Source organism: Anabrus simplex, chromosome 1 (genome assembly GCF_040414725.1).
Source record: "Anabrus simplex isolate iqAnaSimp1 chromosome 1, ASM4041472v1, whole genome shotgun sequence".
NCBI lineage: Eukaryota > Metazoa > Arthropoda > Insecta > Orthoptera > Tettigoniidae > Anabrus > Anabrus simplex.
In genome coordinates, this window is record NC_090265.1 from 809412815 (window position 1) to 809431427 (window position 18613).

At 40.7% G+C, this 18613-nt stretch overlaps 1 protein-coding gene across 1 annotated transcript in view; it reads right to left on the bottom strand.

Moving 5' to 3' along the window:
* Positions 1–18613, bottom strand: part of Reps (RALBP1 associated Eps domain containing) — a 187150-nt gene that overhangs the window by 31665 nt on the left and 136872 nt on the right. The window contains exons 8-9 of the mRNA XM_068225238.1: positions 1050–1314; positions 551–647 (exon numbers count right to left, since the gene is read on the bottom strand). Of these exons, the coding sequence (XP_068081339.1) occupies positions 551–647; positions 1050–1314 (362 nt within the window). The remainder of the gene's footprint in view (positions 1–550; positions 648–1049; positions 1315–18613) is intronic.

The window sequence follows — 18613 nt, forward strand, 5'->3', positions numbered from 1 at the left end:
GTAATAAAAACTCAATAGATGGCAGTAAACGACATTTATAGGTCTGGCTGAAAGGGAATCGAGTTGTGTTATCTTCCTGTTACAATTTTACAAGCTGTAAGAGGCTACCGCGTTCAGTCAAGAATGTGTCACAAGTTTTGAGACAGACTTTTTGTGATGGCATAGGCCAAATAGCTTACTATATTTCCACTCTAATGAACCCCTCTCTGCCATTTAATATCTTTCAGTAAATGATCTATGTATACTATGAACCACAAAAGGTCTCCAACTGTTACCATGAATTCTCACTGCAGTGTGAGTGACAACATTAATGCCTTTCATTACCAGTTATAACCTACCCAAATCCTCCAGTACTGCTAATATCTTTCATCCTTGGCACCCTGTCATATGTCTTTTCTAGATATCCACAAATCATGAACATTACTAGCTATTCCTTTCATAACATTTTTGACCATTCAGCCAAGGAGTGGGATATTAAACAACACAGGTAAAATGTACAACTGGGTTGTTGAACTGTAGCCAATATTAAAAATCTCACCATTTTACTTACCCTGTTGGTTGGGTGCTGTTAATAGCAGCATTATTTTCATCCAAGGCTGAAGGTCCAGCTGGATGGGGAGGAGGTGGAATTGCACCAGGCCCAGGAGCTGAAACAGCATTTGTGGCAGCTGGTTATGACAAATGTAGAAAAAATAAAGCACAATGTGTACTGCATAGTCAACTTGCTCAGTATTATTATTATTTTTTTACAATTTGCTTTACGTTGCACCGACACAGATTGGTCTTATGACGACGATGCGATAGGAAAGGCCTAGGAGTGGGAAGGAAGCGACCGTGGCCTTAAGTAAGGTACAGCCTGATGTGAAAATGGGAAACCATGGAAAACAATCTTCAGGGTTGCCGACAGTAGGGTTCAGACCCACTATCTCCAGGATGCAAGCTCACAGTTGCATGGCCCAAACCGCACGGCCAACTTGCCTGGTTTATTATTATAATTATATGAATACACATGCATTTCTGAAATCATTCCTTCTTGGAGACATTCTCACCAGCAGGTTTCTTTGCCTGTGGACGCTGGATTGGCCGGATGTCTGCTGTAGAGGTGGAGTTGTTGTCTACAGGTGGAGGAATACAGGCCACAACTCCCACTACCCCCTTCTTTGGACTGGTCCCTTCACTGCCGAGTTGTTCATATGGTATAGGTTGTGGTTCAGTGAGCTTCCGCGGAGAACGACATGGCTCTTCCTCACCTGGTGGCAAGCCTTGGGACTCTGGCGTCACACGTAATGGCACAGGATGGAGAATCTTTGGATCCTGGTTTAAAAAACAAGAGAAACCTTGAAAGATAAATATTTTAAATCCAAGCAGTTCAGTTCAACAAAATTCAGGTAAAAAAAAATGTTCCACTATTTCACGATCTGGTTGCTAATTTGTTAGTACAGTTCCATAATTAATATTCTAATATGGCCTAATGTGCATTTTCAACAGTTATTCCCTGATTGGTACAATTTCTACAATAAAGATGTTCACGATCTTACTCATGTCAATTCAGATCAATGGTTAATAAAAGATAATATTACTAACTGAATGGTATATTAAGTATTTGTTAAAGTATGAAGGCTTTCACAGCCAGTGTCAATATAATAAAAATCTTTCGGGCTATTATGCCATGGTCCACTCCTCTCGCTTCTTCCAGACGTTTCAACTACTGCTGCGGTAGTCATCATCTGTGGCGTCGTGTAGATACGCTCTCCTGTATCCTGCTGGCGACTGCGAAAGTTGTTTGGGAAGCAGCTGTATTTATATGTAAGTGTGCGGCCTCCAATTGGTTCGCGCCGTGCAATCCGACATCTGATTGACTATCTGAAAGCACGACCTCCGATTGGGTCACGCCGAGCAGCCCGACGTTTGGTTGGGTCTCTGAGCACACGACCTCTGATTGGTTCGCACCGTGCAGTATGTCACCAGGTTGAATATATGAGGGCATGAATTCTGACTGGGTCGCTCCGAGCAGTCTGTCGTCTGATTGGATCTCGGAGTGCACGACCTCCGATTGGGTCGTGCCGAGCAATGGATCCTCTGGTTGGTTGACTGTAATGTCCCTGATCTTAGTAAACTTTGGCCATACGTTATACAAAGGGGTGTACCAGGCCTTGCTGAGTTTCAGTCCTTCCTCCTTTCTATTAAAGTTATCAGGATGTTTATGTATTTCGATTGCTTCCCTGTAGAGACGGGCGTGAAAGTGGGATGTTGTGGCCAGTAAGTCAGTATCCTCGTAACGGATCTCATGCTTTCCGTCAAGCAGTGTATGCTCCGCTACTGCTGATTTGTCGTATTGCCCCAAGCAACAGTTCCTTTTGTGCTCCGTCAGGCGAGTATTGACACTTCTGCCAGTCGTGCCAATATAAACAGCTCCACAGCTGCACGGTATCTTATAGACCCCAGTAGATGTTAGAGGGTCACGTGGATCTTTGGCAGAACGTAACATGTTTCGTAGCTGTCGGGTCGACTGAAAAATGGTCTTAACATCGTGACGTTCAAGGAGCCTTCCAATACGATCCACGAGTCCCGAATATACGGCAAATAAGCGATACCTTTCTTCCTGGGTCGTTCTCGTTTACTGTTCGCTGGCTGTCTTCTGGGGTGGAGTGCTCTCCTGACCTCTTGTATCGTGTAGCCATTGGTTTGTAAGGCTAGATCAAGATGCCATAGTTCCTTCTCAATGTACTCTGGTTCACAGACACGAAGGGCGATCCACCAAGGTCTTCATCATGGCGTGCTTCTGGCCAGGATGGTGATTGGAATTTTTGTTTAAGTATCGGTCTGTGCGTGTTGGTTTTTGGTATACTTGATGCCCTAGGGATCCATCATTCTTCCACTTAACCAGCACATCCAGGAAAGCTAATTCCCCATCCTTTTCCTTCTCCACAGTGAATTGTATATGAGGATGAATACTGTTCAGATGTGTAAGAAAGCCGTCAAGTGCCTCCTCTCCATGTCCCCATATCACAGAAGTGTCATCCACATAGCGGAACCAACAGCTGGGTTTATTTACAGCAGTCTGCAGGGCTTCCTCTTCAAAGAACTCCATATAAAAATTAGCAATAACAGGGCTAAGTGGGCTTCCCATGGCAACACCGTCTGTCTGTTCATAAAATTCATGTTTCCATTGGAAAAGTGTTGTCGAAAGTACATGTTCAAATAAAACTATTGTCTCCTCTAAAAGAGATGTTGAATATGTTCTAGAGTATCCTTGATTGGTACCATAGTGAACAGCGAGACGACGTCAAAACTAACGAGTATATCCCCCGGTTGTACTCGCATGTGTCGCAATCTGTTTATGAAATGGGCCGAGTCTCTGATGTGTGAGTCCTTAGTTCCTACGTAAGGTTGCAGTAAATTGCTTAAATATTTTTATGAAGCCGCATATATATATATATCATATAATAATATATATATATATAAATAATATATTACCAGGACCTACTGAACTCCATGAGTCTATAATCACACTAAAATTTTTTAACCTACAACACAGAGCACCTCATTTGTACTTTTCTTCCAGACTTTTTAGCATGTTTAGTGTACTTGTCTATATATTAAAAAAATTTATGAAGAGTAAAGTCAGTCATTCCGGCCATTCTATCCGGTCGATTTCCTTCATTCTTTTTTTAACTGATAGATATTCAAGCACAGATTTGTCATGAGGTACTATAATTCACTTAACTTCCGCCTTCCTCAAATTATTTGATTTTTCAATTTTCTGTCTCTTTGAAGCAATCATATCTTTGGTTCTAATTGAGGTACGGGGTTTGTTTTGGCCTAAGAACACTCAGTGGATCAAGCTCTTTCATTTTAGCTCTTAACTATTCAAACTGGTTAATTCTGAGGAAAGTTATGAGTGCACATTCAATTTGACATCTCATTTCTTCAACATTTTTTCTCATTGAAGCAATTATATCTTTCGTTCTAATTGAGGTACGCAGTTCGTTTAGGTCTAAAAACACTCAGTGGATCAAGCACTTTCTTTTGAGGTAATAACTATTTAAATTGGTAGATTCTGGGAAGGACTTTTTAACAGTTCGGTGCGTAGTGTTGTTCCAAGGAACGTTTAATTCAATTTCTTTGTGTGATGTATTTTCAAGTGTTTTGTTGACATATTATTACATTCTATTACCACAGCAGATCATGTTCTTTATTTCATTAACTCGAAACTTTGCAAAAACATCCATGAGGATAGTAACGAACAACACCATACTTTGTACATTGTGGGCGGAGCCAGCGGGAAACTGCTAGTATTATTTATTACTCACTTATGTCACGCATAATATTTCATTTTCATTTGCAACATTTTGAGCGCCATAGAGCCCTGGCCTAATTCAACCACACTTCATATAGTAAATTATATATTCATAAGATTCTTACTGCTTAGAAACATGTTTTAGGATTTTACCAAATATTGTGTATGTTTAATATGGCTGATGATGACCCCAAGTAGGGTTGAAACTAGTCCCATGTAATGTAAACAACAATGTAAATACAACTTAGTGTTGAATAGGTGGAAAACTCTGTGCATAATTTATATGTTATCTCAGTTCAATACAGACCAACAATATGAAGTTCATAACCTCCTCGTGAAGGCCGGAAATTTATTTAATCGTATGGTGATTTTATACAATATATATACAAGGCAAAATTAAACTTTGAAGTCCATCTTTCTCAGCCATTCATATAAACCGAGTGTGAGAGCGAACAAATCATCAGGAGTGCCAGGGTACGAATGAAGAGGACAGTGTTGGATCAGGTGTTCATTCATCTGTTCTTCCAGGTTACAATCACACATTGGTGAACTGATCCAACCCCACTTGTACCTGAAATAATTGCAACAACCATATCCAGTCCTTAATCTGTTGATACGGCACCAGAGGTTCCTCGGTAGGTCAAAACCGTTTGGCTTTTTTGTGGGATCAAGATGGTGGGTAATTGTTCCCAATGTTTTTGTTGACCACTCATGCTTCCAGCTTTCATTTAGGTCAAATCCATGCACAATGAGTTGCCATGCAGTGACACTTGCTGGTCTTCTTGATTGCAGTTGCTGCTGTGAAAGATGGCAGAATTCTTGGTGCAGTGGCAAAGAGGGTGATGCAAAGATGTTCTTAGCTTCCCTTAGTAGAGCTTGCTTCCGCTTTAAGTGAGGTGGAGGGATGTGACTCAGCACAGGTATCCAGTGACATGGATTTGATTTGATGGTATCAGTAATGCAACGCATTGTGACATTCAATTTTATGTCTACCTTCCTCACATGTACTCTTTCCAACCAGACAAGAGCACAGTACAGTGGCCGAGTAGACAAGGCTGATGCCAGTTAAACGTAGACAATCAGCAGAGGCCCCCCAGGAGGTACCACAGAGCTTATGTAGTATTTTGATTCTTGCATGGACTTTATGAGAGAGCTTAGTGATGTGCTCTTTGTAGTTCAGGGTTTTATCTCAAGTGACTCCAAGATATTTTGAGAAAGGATTGTACCTCAGCTTTCGTCCATTCAGTAGAACTCTTGGTTTGTAGTTTGCAGCACGATTCGCTAGATGGAAACAAGAGACTTCAGTTTTTTGTTGTGCTGGGGATCAATCTTATGCTCTTAAAGAAAGTTGACATCTTCTTGAGGTCCTCTGTAAGAATCTGTTCACCATCTTCAAAGTTATCACTCTGTGCTACCAGTGCTATGTCATCAGCATATATGAACTTAGTTGATGTTGTGGATGGTAGATCATGAAAGTACAAATTGAACAGCAATGGTGCTAAAACAGATCCCTGTGGTGGCCGTTATTTCGTTTTCGTTTGTGGCTTTTAGTGTTGCCTAGAAACACTTCAAATTATCTTTCACTAAGCATGCTAGGTAATAGATCCACGATTTCTTGACGTGGTGCAACCTGCAATAGTTTGTAGATCAGTCCCTGTCGCCAAACAGCGTCATATGCACCTGTCAAGTCGATGACAACAGCTGTTGATTTTAGTTGTCGTTGAAAACCAGTTTCAATATGTGTAGTTAGGGCAAGAACTTGATCGGTGCAGCTGCATCCATGTCTAAATCCAGCTTGTTCAGGAGGAGCAACAGCTTCAATGAACGGAGCTATTCTGGTTAGGAGGATTCGTTCAAGAAGCTTGAATATGCAAGTGAGCAGTGCCATTGGTTGATAACTTTCGGGGCTGTCCTCAGGTTTGCCAGGTTTGAGAATGGCTATAACTTTTGACAGTTTGAATTGTCTGGACAATCTGTTCTCTTGGAGTATGTAAGAGCAGAGAGAAGTGAGCCAGTATATACAATACGGGCCCATGTTCTTAATAAATTCATTATAGATGTTGTCGGGACTAGCAGCCTTGCGGATTTTCAGTGATTTAATTGCATTTTCTACCTCTACTGTGAAAAAGGGTCTGGAAAGCGGCTCATTTCTTGGGGCACTGCGCTCGTGTTTAGAAAGGTTACATTTTACTATTCTGGTATGATTCTTCTCCCTCTTTGTCCTTGTGAGGTCTACAATCCTGTTGGCAATAGTGTCAGGACTCGTTTAGGATGCAGCTTTTTGGGGTGTTGCTTCCCAGTTAGCCCATTCAAGATTCTCCAAGCTTTCCTCCTTGACTTTGCGAAGTTTATTTCTTCGAGTGTAGCTTCCCATTTCTCTTGTCTGTTCTTATTTAAAGAGTGGAGTAGCTGTGAGCCCACTGTTTGATTTCCAGAACTTCGGTATTCTTGGTATAAAGCCTCGTTATCTTCATTCCATCCACGTACATATTCCTTTCTGTAACTCCTAGGAATGTTGGACTTAGCAGCTTTGATAACTAGTGTAACAAATTTGTCGTTATTTGCCGCCGGCTGAAGATTCTCCGCAGCTAGACTGGAGTCAAGGTCTTTTGTGAATCCATCCCAGTTGGCTCGTTGAATGTTCCATCTGGGTAAGGGCAATGAGTTTGCAAGGGGAATTTTCAAACCGATTTCCGCCATAACAAGTTGGTGTTGACAGTTTGGAAAGTTGGACAGAACAGTGCAAGTGGTGTTGAGTGGTTGGTTTAGTTGATTTTTAGACACGAATGTCAAGTCTGGGTTGTAATCCTTGTTCCAGCATATGGAGTGGAAGATTCCCTTGCCTTTTACATCAAAAACCAAATGCATATTGTTGGTTTCTGCCCATAGAACTTGAGACTCACCATTCACATCCACGGTGTCATACTGCCAGTTTGTGTGATGGCTGTTGAAGTCTCCAGTGTATATACAAGGGTGATCAAACGCCGGCAGTACTGTAGGAGCCAAATTCACAAACGGAGGGTTGTACAGATTGACAATTTTTAAGTCATTTATCTGAACTGCTATAGTATAAATGTAGTCATCTTCAGTGTAACCAATTACTTGCACTTCATACAAACTTGACTTCACATAAGTGGCTATTCCATATTGTGGCTGGTGGATAGCTTTGACCAGTGTATAACCAGGTATTCGTCCTGTACGCTGCAGATCCTGTTCATCTTTGGTATGGGTTTCTTGAATGTTAACACTATGAATGTTAAAGTCATGCAGTTGTTTTTGCAGATACTCGCATGTGGCAGAACTTGTGCCTTCAATATTAAGTTGCATAATGCGGACTGGGTGTTTCTCACCTCAAGTTTGATGGTTCTGAAAAGAACTGTTACTTTTTATGTTTCTGGGCATATTGTATGTGACCTTTAACGCTGTTACTCGTTTAGTCTCCGAAGACCGTAAAAGTAGTTAGTGGGATGTAAAGCAGATAATATTATTATTAATAACTCGTTTAGCACCACCCAGGGGTCACGTGTAGGGTAATTTGAGGTAATACCTACGGACGTAACGTTCAATCCCTGGAAAGAGGACCGCCACACAGTAGTTGTCTTAATTGATCTCAGCTTGTTGGGGGAAAGAAGAGTTTACAGTTACAGGTTATGCTGAGGAAGATAATAACCTCACCAGACAAAAAATTAGTCACCCCTGGATAAATCATTACAAGCATAATTTAATACCGCATAACTCCGTCTCTGGACTAGATAACCACCTGGATATGGTCAGGAAGTGAGTCCACAAGGTTGTGCAGGCACGTCGCATCCAATTTAAGACACTCGCTGAGCATTTGATCGCACAATTTCACCAAAATGCGGGGATGCTGATGTTGGCATTTTACCCGCTGTTCCAACATGTCCCACAGATTTTCAATGGGGTTCAAGTCAGGTGATTTTGCAGTCCAAACATGATTACCACTTTTTGCCCCTCTGTCACATCCTTGCCCATGGCCATATGGAGTGCGAAGTTGCTGGATTCGTTGGTGTTTCGCAGTGGACTGTTTCAATGTGTCTACAGGCAGTAGTGTACTACATGTGGACATGAAACACGTCGTCAGAATTGTGGTTGGAAAAAGATCCTGACTGAGAGGGACCTGAGACGCATTTCACAGCTTGTGTATCAAAATCGCGTCCAAACCCGACAGGAATTGCTGCAGTCAGTGAATGAAGGTTCATCACTAGGAAAGTAGAACCATGGTATTTGTCATATTGTGGTACAAATCAAAAGTAGTGTAGACTCGCGGTATTCCACACATGTAACGCAGACACAATGCGGCACCATTTACAGGCAATGCAAACGTATGGTGTTCCTCAGATAGGTGTACTAATCACAGGGACTCTACTATACCGTGGTGTTCCTCACATACTGGGTACTAATCACAGGCAAGGCAGATCCATGGTGTTGCTCATAGAGTGGTACTAATCACAGGTACTCTAAAACCCACCCTGATTCACACACTGTCGCTACTAACCGCAAACCTATTGTGTACCTAACATAGTGGTGGTACTACGCACAAGTAAAGGTGACCCATGGTGTTCCCAGCGTGGTGGTACTAATTACAAGTATTCTCATGGTTCTAATTTGATCATCCCTTGGTCACCCATTTTAGTCACCTCTTATGACAGGCAGGGGATACCGTGGGTGTATTCTTCGCCTGCATACCCCACCCACAGGGGGATGTGTGTTTGGAAATGCAGCCAATACCCTATCCAGTTTAAACACCCTAGATTCACATGTAATTTCTACACTGGAATCTGAATCCCAACAGAATCTAAATTATTTAGATTTAAGTATTACTAGACAATGAATCCAAGAAAAACTAAATTGATGACTAATGCACTGGAAACTCCAGTTAGCGTAAACGGAGAAATACTGGAATACGTAGAGGAATGTGTATACCTTGGCCAGAACATATCATTCTCAAACTGTTCAGAAAAAGAGGTCAAACGGCGAATAGGACAAGCATGGAAGAGGTTCTGGTCTCTAAAGTTCATACTGACAGACAAGACTCAGAAACTCACCCTTAAAGCTGAAGTCCTAGAAAAATGTGTGATACCAGTCCTACTATATGGATGCCAAACCTGGGCGCTAACACTAAAACAAAGGAAAATGATCCAGATATGCCAGCGCAAAATGGAAAGAAAAATACTCCAGGTCACATTGAGAGACAGAATACGGAACGAAGATGTACGAAGGAGAACCGGCATGAAGGACGCTCTGACGACAGCCGATCAGTTAAAGTGGAAATGGGGAGGACACGTAGCGAGACTGGAGCAAAATCGATGGACCTACAAAATGACAATGTGGGATCCCAGACAAGGAAGACGAAACGTGGGAAGGCAAAGAACTAGATGGGCAGACTGGTTTGCAAGATGGGGAGGAAAACAATGGACAAGAACAGCAAAGATAAGGCAAGAGTGGAAAGAGTTGGGAAAAATTGTGTGCAGAGATCACTGACCATACGGGATACACCTTTGCTCAAGCCCTGTAATAACATAGGTCGATCAAGACACATATTATAGATATTGTGCAGCAGTGAAATATGCAACAGTGCGCTTCCGCAAAGAGACCTGGAGATCACCTCTCTGATCACTACGGCATAATACAGTAAAATTGATAAAAGAGGTTTTTATGAAGTGGTGAATATAAAATTATCATCCTCGCGTACACTGCGGAAAGAAGCCGAGCAAGTGTAAAATATGTTGAAATACGCTCTCAGGACAGAGGTGAAGAATACAACATACAATTGTACGCTTCGACGAAGAGGATACCGTGATGGTCATCTTCTGTGCACTCGGGAGAATGGCAAGACGAATGTCAAACAGATAAACGTTTGCATGCAGTAGTGACATGAATAACTCATCACGTAACACATAGTGGAAGGAGGATATGCACTTGCAATGTATGTCAGGAGAATTTCAACGGAGGATAAGGTCAAGAAATTACAAGAAAAGTCTACAACATTCGGAGAAGAAGCTATGCAAGAACGAAGAGTGCAAGTTTACGCCTTTACCTAGAAACAACCTGAACCCTCCCTGGGATAAAAGTGTACACCTGTCATTTATGCAACAGTGCGTTTTCGCGAATTGTTGTTCCAGAAAAACACAATTGCATTCACTCGGGGGTGAGACTACACAAATGTACAATATGTGGTAATATGTTATCATGAAAAATCTACAGATTAACCAATATAATAATGCTCTTCAGGACCTGCTCACCTGATGAGCTAAACTGAGCACTGTCCCTGCATTGCAGGAGGCCATAGCCCTTAGGGGATTCATACGACTAATTTATTTATTTATTTATTTATTTATTACTAGACATCCCAACCGACTATCTTATAGTATCTTTAGAAAACCAACTCAAACTATTAGTACAGTCCAAAATGATTCTCTCCATCCCCAATCCCATACAAAAGCAGCATACTATAGTATGGTAAATAGAGCATTCACTGTCCCCTTATCCAAAAGAGACCTTCAAAATGAACTAAATGTTATTCGAATAGCTAAATCAAACAGGTATAATGCACAATTTATCATTAAAATCATCAATACAACTAAAAGATGTCAAATTTCTACTTTAAACAGAGAATCAGTAGACAAAATAACATATTCCTCCTTCACGTTCAATAATATAAACATATATCAAATAACTAATATTTTCAAGAAACATAACCAACAAATACTGTAGCTTTTAAAACAAATAACAATTTTTCCAATTTCTTTAATACACATACTATCAATCAAACTAATAAGTTTTCTCAATCAGGTGTCTACGAACTACAGTGCAATAGCTGTGAAAGTACATATATAGGGCAAACAGAACGTAATTTTTCAATTACGATACAGTACTTGGGACATGTCAATGCTTCAAGATACAATAGTTTCTCTGCCATGGCACAACACATGACAGACTTAAAAGATAATTTTACATCAATTGACCAAGATCTAAGCATATTAAAAGTGGTTGAGAAGGGCACCAAGCTCAACATACTGGAGAACTGTTACATTCTTTTAACCATTCATCTAACCATAATATTAATGAAATAAATGAAAAATCTAATAATCTATTTGATATAATCATTCCTATATATACAAAGTAAAAACAGAAAAAAGACACATTAAGTCCACCAATAAGTTGAAACCTACCTACTCACCCCTCCTCACACATCCCTCCTCCAACCCCTGCCATCATAAGCTATGCTCCTACTCCCTCTCAACGTCAATCTGGTGTTTGTGTCCGCATCAGACGCACGCAACTTACGAAGAACATAGGGGCGAGTCTCATATAGTTATATATATCTCGACCTTCTAGCTTCCTTCTTTTCTCAATAATTTACTTCAAATTATTTTATTTTCAGACATTCACTTCAAACCAAATTAAACAATAGATCACTTCATCTGATGAAAAGGAATACCTGTTCAAATTACGAATGTTCCCCCTCAAACTACACAAAAGTCATTACCCATCTTACAATGAACAAACAAATTATAAATCAAGTTGCTCATTTATACAGATAGGGATGCCAACTCCCAGATCAACTCCGGAACATTTGACTGCTGTAGGAGCGACGACATAGTTCGGCATCAAGCACAGCAGTTTTGATGTGTCATTTTGTTTCAAGTTTGGATGTGCTGTTCGAATTTCATCAATGCTTTAAATTAAGATTGTAAATTGTGGCATACCAAAGTGTTTAATTTATTATTGGTTATATGTGTGCATATGTCTTCCAATTGTAGCGTGGCTGAAGATGACCCAATATATATGGGGTCGAAACTAGTCCCAGTTTTATAAGACAATATACAAGCTTATGGTATTGAATAGGTGGACCCTTCTCTACCCTTTGATAGTCTTGAAATAATACACAATAAATTATTTAAAACGCAGAAAAAGTTGTCAATCACAGAACGGTAGTCAACACTTCATTCATCATCAGAAGTACCAACTTCAGAGCTTTCACTATCACTTTGACCATCACTTTCCCACACAACATTGTCTTTGCTGCCACCCATAGCATTAGAAATACTGTACTTCTGGAAACTTTTCCGGACAAGGTCACCAGAGATACGATCCCACGGCATCTTTACCCATGAACGAAACAGTTGAACCAGTTAGCGGCAGTGCACGATTGTCAGCGGCCACCCACTCGGTATACAGCTCTTTCAAGGCCATTTTGAACGGACGGTTTACAGACGTGCAACAACTGCAACAAAGAATGATTGCTAGATTGGTTTTTGCATCCTTGGTTTGCCTCTTCACAGCTTCTGTGTTGTGACCACGGTAGCTGTTCATAACAAGCAAGCTTTTTCATCCAAGCAATGCCCCAGGGTGACATTGCCAAACACATTTCAGCCTGTCTTCCACTAGTAGACTGTCCATCCAACCGGAGTCCTGAGTTCTGACGATAACAGCAGCAGGTAGATTTTCTTTCGGAAGCGTCTTTCTTTTCAAGACAACATACAGTAGAAGTTTAGTTCCATCAGCAAGTGTACATAATTACACCTCTGTTTTTCATTACCAACTGTTCTGATGGTAACATTTTTTGATCCCTTAACACTCAGTGTACTGTCTAATGGATTTCAAAATAGATGGGCGTCTGATCTACATTTCCAATTCAGTAAAGCACATACAAATTTTTCTTTCGCAACCGAATCATAGGCAGTAGGAACACGCTGTGAAATTCTGGTGCACCTTCTAATGCTCAGTCCATTCCTCTTATAGAAATTTCTGATCCACCTTCGGCTTGCTTTAACCTCTGGCGTAGAAAATTCTTTTGCGATTTCTAATGCTTTTAATTGGCACATTTTGGTAGACGTGTATGCTGTATCCCAATTTCTGCCTCTGTTACTTATTTGTACAGAATCCTTTCACTTTCAGGAAACTGTGCACTCTGCCCGTGGAAAGCTCTACAATCAGCACTACTGTTTAAAAGAAAATCTTTCTTCTTTCTTTGATCTCGAATACAAGATTCATCTAGGTCATATATCCTACCGGTGGCATGAATTCCGATAATTTCAGCTTCCTTTATAACATTCACTTTATTTACTTACAGTAAAAGAATGCAAACACTTTGTTGAATTCATGTTTACACGTGACACACTAAGAACATTAGACTGCAGACCAGGGTCATCCACACAGCGCTCTGACCGCACTATAAGCCAATGCTCCGAGCCCTTTTGCTGGAAGGTAGTTTCGGTAGTGGTGGGAGGAGCTTGGCTGGCTGAGCGTGCGATCTGCCAGCTGCACTGAAGTGAGCAGCTGATCCATCAATCGCTAGTCTAGACAATGCGCTTTGTTGACAGCGGGTAACTAAATCAGTTTCGCAGTTGTCATGACTGATCATCATACAAAAAAAAAAAAGAGGGGTGAAGCAACAGTCTTTAAAGCAGAACGGGAAATTTCATTTTTCTGTACAGCTTATAAAGGGCATGCAAATGTTTAGTGTTCCACCGAGATTTAACGTGTTTAAATAAACATAATTTGGAACGGCACTATGACAGTGCCAACCACAGGGATGATTACGATGATTTGACAGACGCCAGTCGCCAATCGAAGTTGGAAGAATTGAAAGAAAATTTCAAGCAGCACTATTCTGATTATTTTAATTTTAAAATGATTGTTTACAAACGGGAATGAAGAAATGATTTAATTATCTGAAGAACACTAAAACTGTGACTTTCCGTCCTTTTGTCCAACAGGAGATAGAGGAGAATGAGGTTGGTGGACCCATTTTACGAGCAAGCTACAAATGATGTAGATGTTGATTCCCATAGGGAACCTAAAATATTTGTCCTGAATGAGTAAATTTATAATACCAATATAATGGTCCGTTATTGGACATTATAAATTTTCCAGCTAACTCATTCTTGGTTGCCTGCGTTTCGCCATCGTGTGCTAAGTTAGGCTCGTCAGTTGGGACTTAGCACACCACCCAAGACGCAAGGCTAGTGCATACCGTGGAGGCCACTGCATAGGCTATTTGAAGCCACCAGCAGTGCCAATGCACTATGAGAGCTATGTCTCATTTCCAAAAAAATAAATGCCTGCCTGGCCATCAAATGATGTAGATGTTGATTCCCATAGGGAACCTAAAATATTTGTCCTGAATGAGTAAATTTATAATACCAATATAATGGTCCGTTATTGGACCTCCACGGCTTCCACGGTATGCACTAGCCTTGCGTCTTGGGTGGTGTGCTAAGTCCCAACTGACGAGCCTAACTTAGCACACGAGGGCGAAACGCAGGCAACCAAGAATGAGTTAGCTGGAAAATTTATAATGTCCAACGGACCATTTACATTGGTATTATAAATTTGCTCATTCAGGACAAATATTTCAGATTCCCTATGGGAATCAACATCTATATCACTCGACAAATCAACCGACATTGCGGACACACCTTAGCTCGTTATATTTATTCGAGGGGTGGATCACGATTTTTGGGTCACCGAGGATTTCCTAGACTTGGTAGCTCTCAAACACCACTACCAGTTTTGATATTTTCCAAGCTGTGAAGGGTGTTTTTGTTTTTGAGTCAATGGGATTAAACGGGAGCGGCTGACGAATGTTACGACGGATGGAGCTCCTGTTTTACATGGTCTACACACGGGGTTCCTCAACTATGTAAAATTAAAAACGGCTGAGAGCGGTAGTATCCTAATGGCGGCGATCCATTTCTTGATACACCAGGAGGCAATCTGTGCAAATGTCGCCAAGCTTAAAGATATAATGGGAACAGTTGTGCGAATGGTAAATTATCTTAGCTCCCATGGACTCACGCACCGTCAATTCGAAGAGTTCTTGGATGACATCGAAGCAGAGTACCTGGATATCCCGTACCATGCAGAAGTAAGATGGCTGAGCAAGGCGAAGGTGCTTCATCATATTTTTTGCTTGTGGAACGCAATAGACACCTTTTGTGGCAGGAAAGGGCGGCCCGAAGTTCTTTTGCGTGATCCTAAGTGGGTGGCGGACTTGTCATTTTTAAGTGACATTACTGCCCATCTGAATACTTTGAACACTTCGCTTCAGGGCGAAAAGCACAACATCTGCGAACTGGCAGAAAAAAAATCAAGCGTTCAAAAGAAAATTGATTTTGTGGGAAAACCAGCTGTGTGCAAGGAACACAGGACATTTTCCATTGCTTGAAACAGTGAAAGAAGGTGTCGACTTTGATGAGTACTCATCATTACAAGAAGAGTTTGAAAGGAGATTTTCAGAAGTATCAGAACTCCCAGCGGTGTTAGAAGTATTTGTTCGACCATTTTCTCTTAGTGCAGACAGTGTTCCACAGCTATTTCAATTTTTCTAGTTGCTTTACGTCGTACCGACACAGATTGGTCTTATGGCGATGATGGGACAGGAAAGGGCTAGGAGTGGGAAGGAAGCGGCTGTGGCCTTATTTAAGGTACAGCCCCAGCATTTGCCTGGTGTGAAAATGGGAAACCAGGATATTTCAATTAGAGTTGACTGAACTGCAATGCAATGTTCGTCTTAAAGACTGCTTTCTAATGTCACAAAGTTTAGAAGAATTGTACAGCGGCTTTCCGCAAGAAGAATACCCCCTCTTGTATAAACATGCATGTTTTAAGTTCTGTCAATGTTCGGCTCAACGTACATTTGTGAGCATTTCTTTTTGATTCTTAAGCTTACCAAAAGTAAACATCGTGCAATGATGAGCGATAGAAACTAGCGCATTTGTTTAAGAATAGCTGTGTCCAGAAGTACTGTACCCAATTTGGGGAAGATTGTTTGCTCCAACACTAAAAGCTCGTAAAAACGATTGAGCAAAAGTCACTGAAGGTCTGTACTATCTGTTCATACTGGTTAAATTTTGTTGTATTTTCCTCTCAAGTATGTTCAAATTTCAGGTTTGAATAAATCACATTATTCTTTACTTAACACTTCAGTTCGTTGCCTGCACATTCCATACATCGGAGTACCATTCGATTTGTATATGCGGTATATTTGTTATGGAAAAACAGCCCGATCAGTATGATGTCAACAATCCCACAAAAGCCGTCGGCCGCATGACTGTACGTATTTAGTCAGTGCGGTCCGATCATCGTCCGTCCGTCTTACGTCTCGTCGCTGCCAAAGTGTAGTGGCGGTAGGGGAAGGAGCACTAGTCTGACTGTCCCATGCTCCTCGAGCACAATGACTGGATGGCCCTGCTGCAGAAGTGTGTTTGGGGTTGGGGGAGCGTGCGTCGAGAAGCTCGATTGCCAAGTCACAGAAACCACAATGTGCCGATGTTTGATTTCAGGGTTTTCTGTACTTAGAAATAATTTACTGAGCTTATAAACTACAGCCGACTTTTAAGAAAGTTTTACACACATTTATATTATAGAACAAATCTCCATTATCACATGAAATGCATAATACGGTACAAACATGTCCACTTGTTATTTTCAAACAATTGCTGTCGGAAGACAGGGTTGAATCCAGTGCAACCTTTAGAACTAAAATATACTGAAAAATGTAACATTCCCTAAGACGCGTGAAGTATCACTCGCAAAATGAAAGGCTTTTAAAAGCGATATTTTAGAGAAAAAAGTGAGAGAGAGTCATATTTGGGATTATACACTATATGTGTGTGTGTATCAACAGTAAGTCTGGGCAGGGTTACCTGCTACAGGATGGAGAAGACTGTAAAGCCAGAGACTCAATGCTGAGTGTTGAGTGGTGGTAAATAACCTGACTCTCTAAAGGGGCCAATGGTTTTAGGTGGATGAGCTCCTTTAGTGGGTGGAGGAAATGCCACTGAAACTCAGGACGTAGTATTTGTTCTCCGGATTAGGGGTGGCCTCACTGAAACCTGACTGTTAGGTATAAAATGGCTTTGGGTACGGTGAGCCCACAGTAACAATAGCCAATATGAAACATCGAAGTAAGTAGATCAGAACAAAGAGCTAAGGAGTAGCTCACAAGCAATGTGCATCTCTTGTGTCTCCAAGAAGGTGTGAGAAGTGGATGGAGGTCAATGATCCACAGCTCGACAAAGGAGATCTCTGGATCAGGGCAACAGAGGAAAAAGAAGAGATGTGTGCCAACACAGAAAACCATTGTCTCATATATTTATAGGATTTCATAATTTTGTTTGGTGGGAATCCCGTATGTCAATGTGGTCTTCCGAAACTTCAGACCCCAAATTAAACCGGTCATGATTCACGAAGAGAAACTAGCTACAGAGCTTCAGAAAGAAATATGCAAATTCGTGAAAAGTAATGAACTTAAACCAACTATAGAGCAGAAAGACACGGAGCCCTTATTGAAGTGCTCATTTAATTGATCATTTATTGAGAGTACAGTGAATATATCATTTTACTGAGTCTTGGTAACTTGCAGGGACCAAGGCATGGGTTTCACAATTTCAACAGGAAGCTTGGAATATTAAAATGATAATTTAAAAAAAAATTACAACCACCTATTCAATACGTTACAATACACTCATTGAATTATAGTATAATCATGAAGTGTCTTAAATAATGGGACATGTTTTGTTCGGCAAAGCAAACATCATCAGCCGTTAATGCACAAAGACTAGGTCAGGGTCCTGAGCTTAAAAATGATCAATTAGTACCCTCATATCATAAGAGTAACCACGTCGTAATAAAAATGTGATAATAAATGATCAACACAACATTAGACTTGAGATTATAACAAAAGAGGCGCAAGCTAAAAACAAGTATTTGTCGTGAAATGCATTAACGATGGCAATCTGTGAAATTGAAAACAATCATGGGGTTGTTAAAGTATGACAATAGACATTGTGAACATTAAAATATATATCAATGCGTGAAACATGGATTAATTACTGTGAGGATAGAATTCCTTTGAATTATGTAAAAACAAGAGTTAAAATAGAGTTCATTGAATTATCACGAGTCCAAGTTGAACCAGTCGAAAGGCACATAACAACGAACAAACTAAGGTTGACGTATGACGTGAATTCTAATAGTTGGGAATTCCATAGGAGAGAGACAATCTGTTGGGAATTCCATAGGAGAGAGACAATCTTGAGGCCAGAAAGAAAGTGCAGGTTAAGCTAGTCAATATTCACGCACTAGCAATAAAACTAGAAAATTGTATGTAACGTAGAACGCCAAATAATGGACTCATTAAAGAGTAACGACGATCTTGAATATATGGAGAGTTCTAACGATCGTAAGGTGAGAGAGAGCCAATTATGGCACAAAATGGTTTTTGAAATCTGAAATGAAAGGAAAAAAAAAAGGGGAAATGAAGTTATGTTGATAACGGAAGAT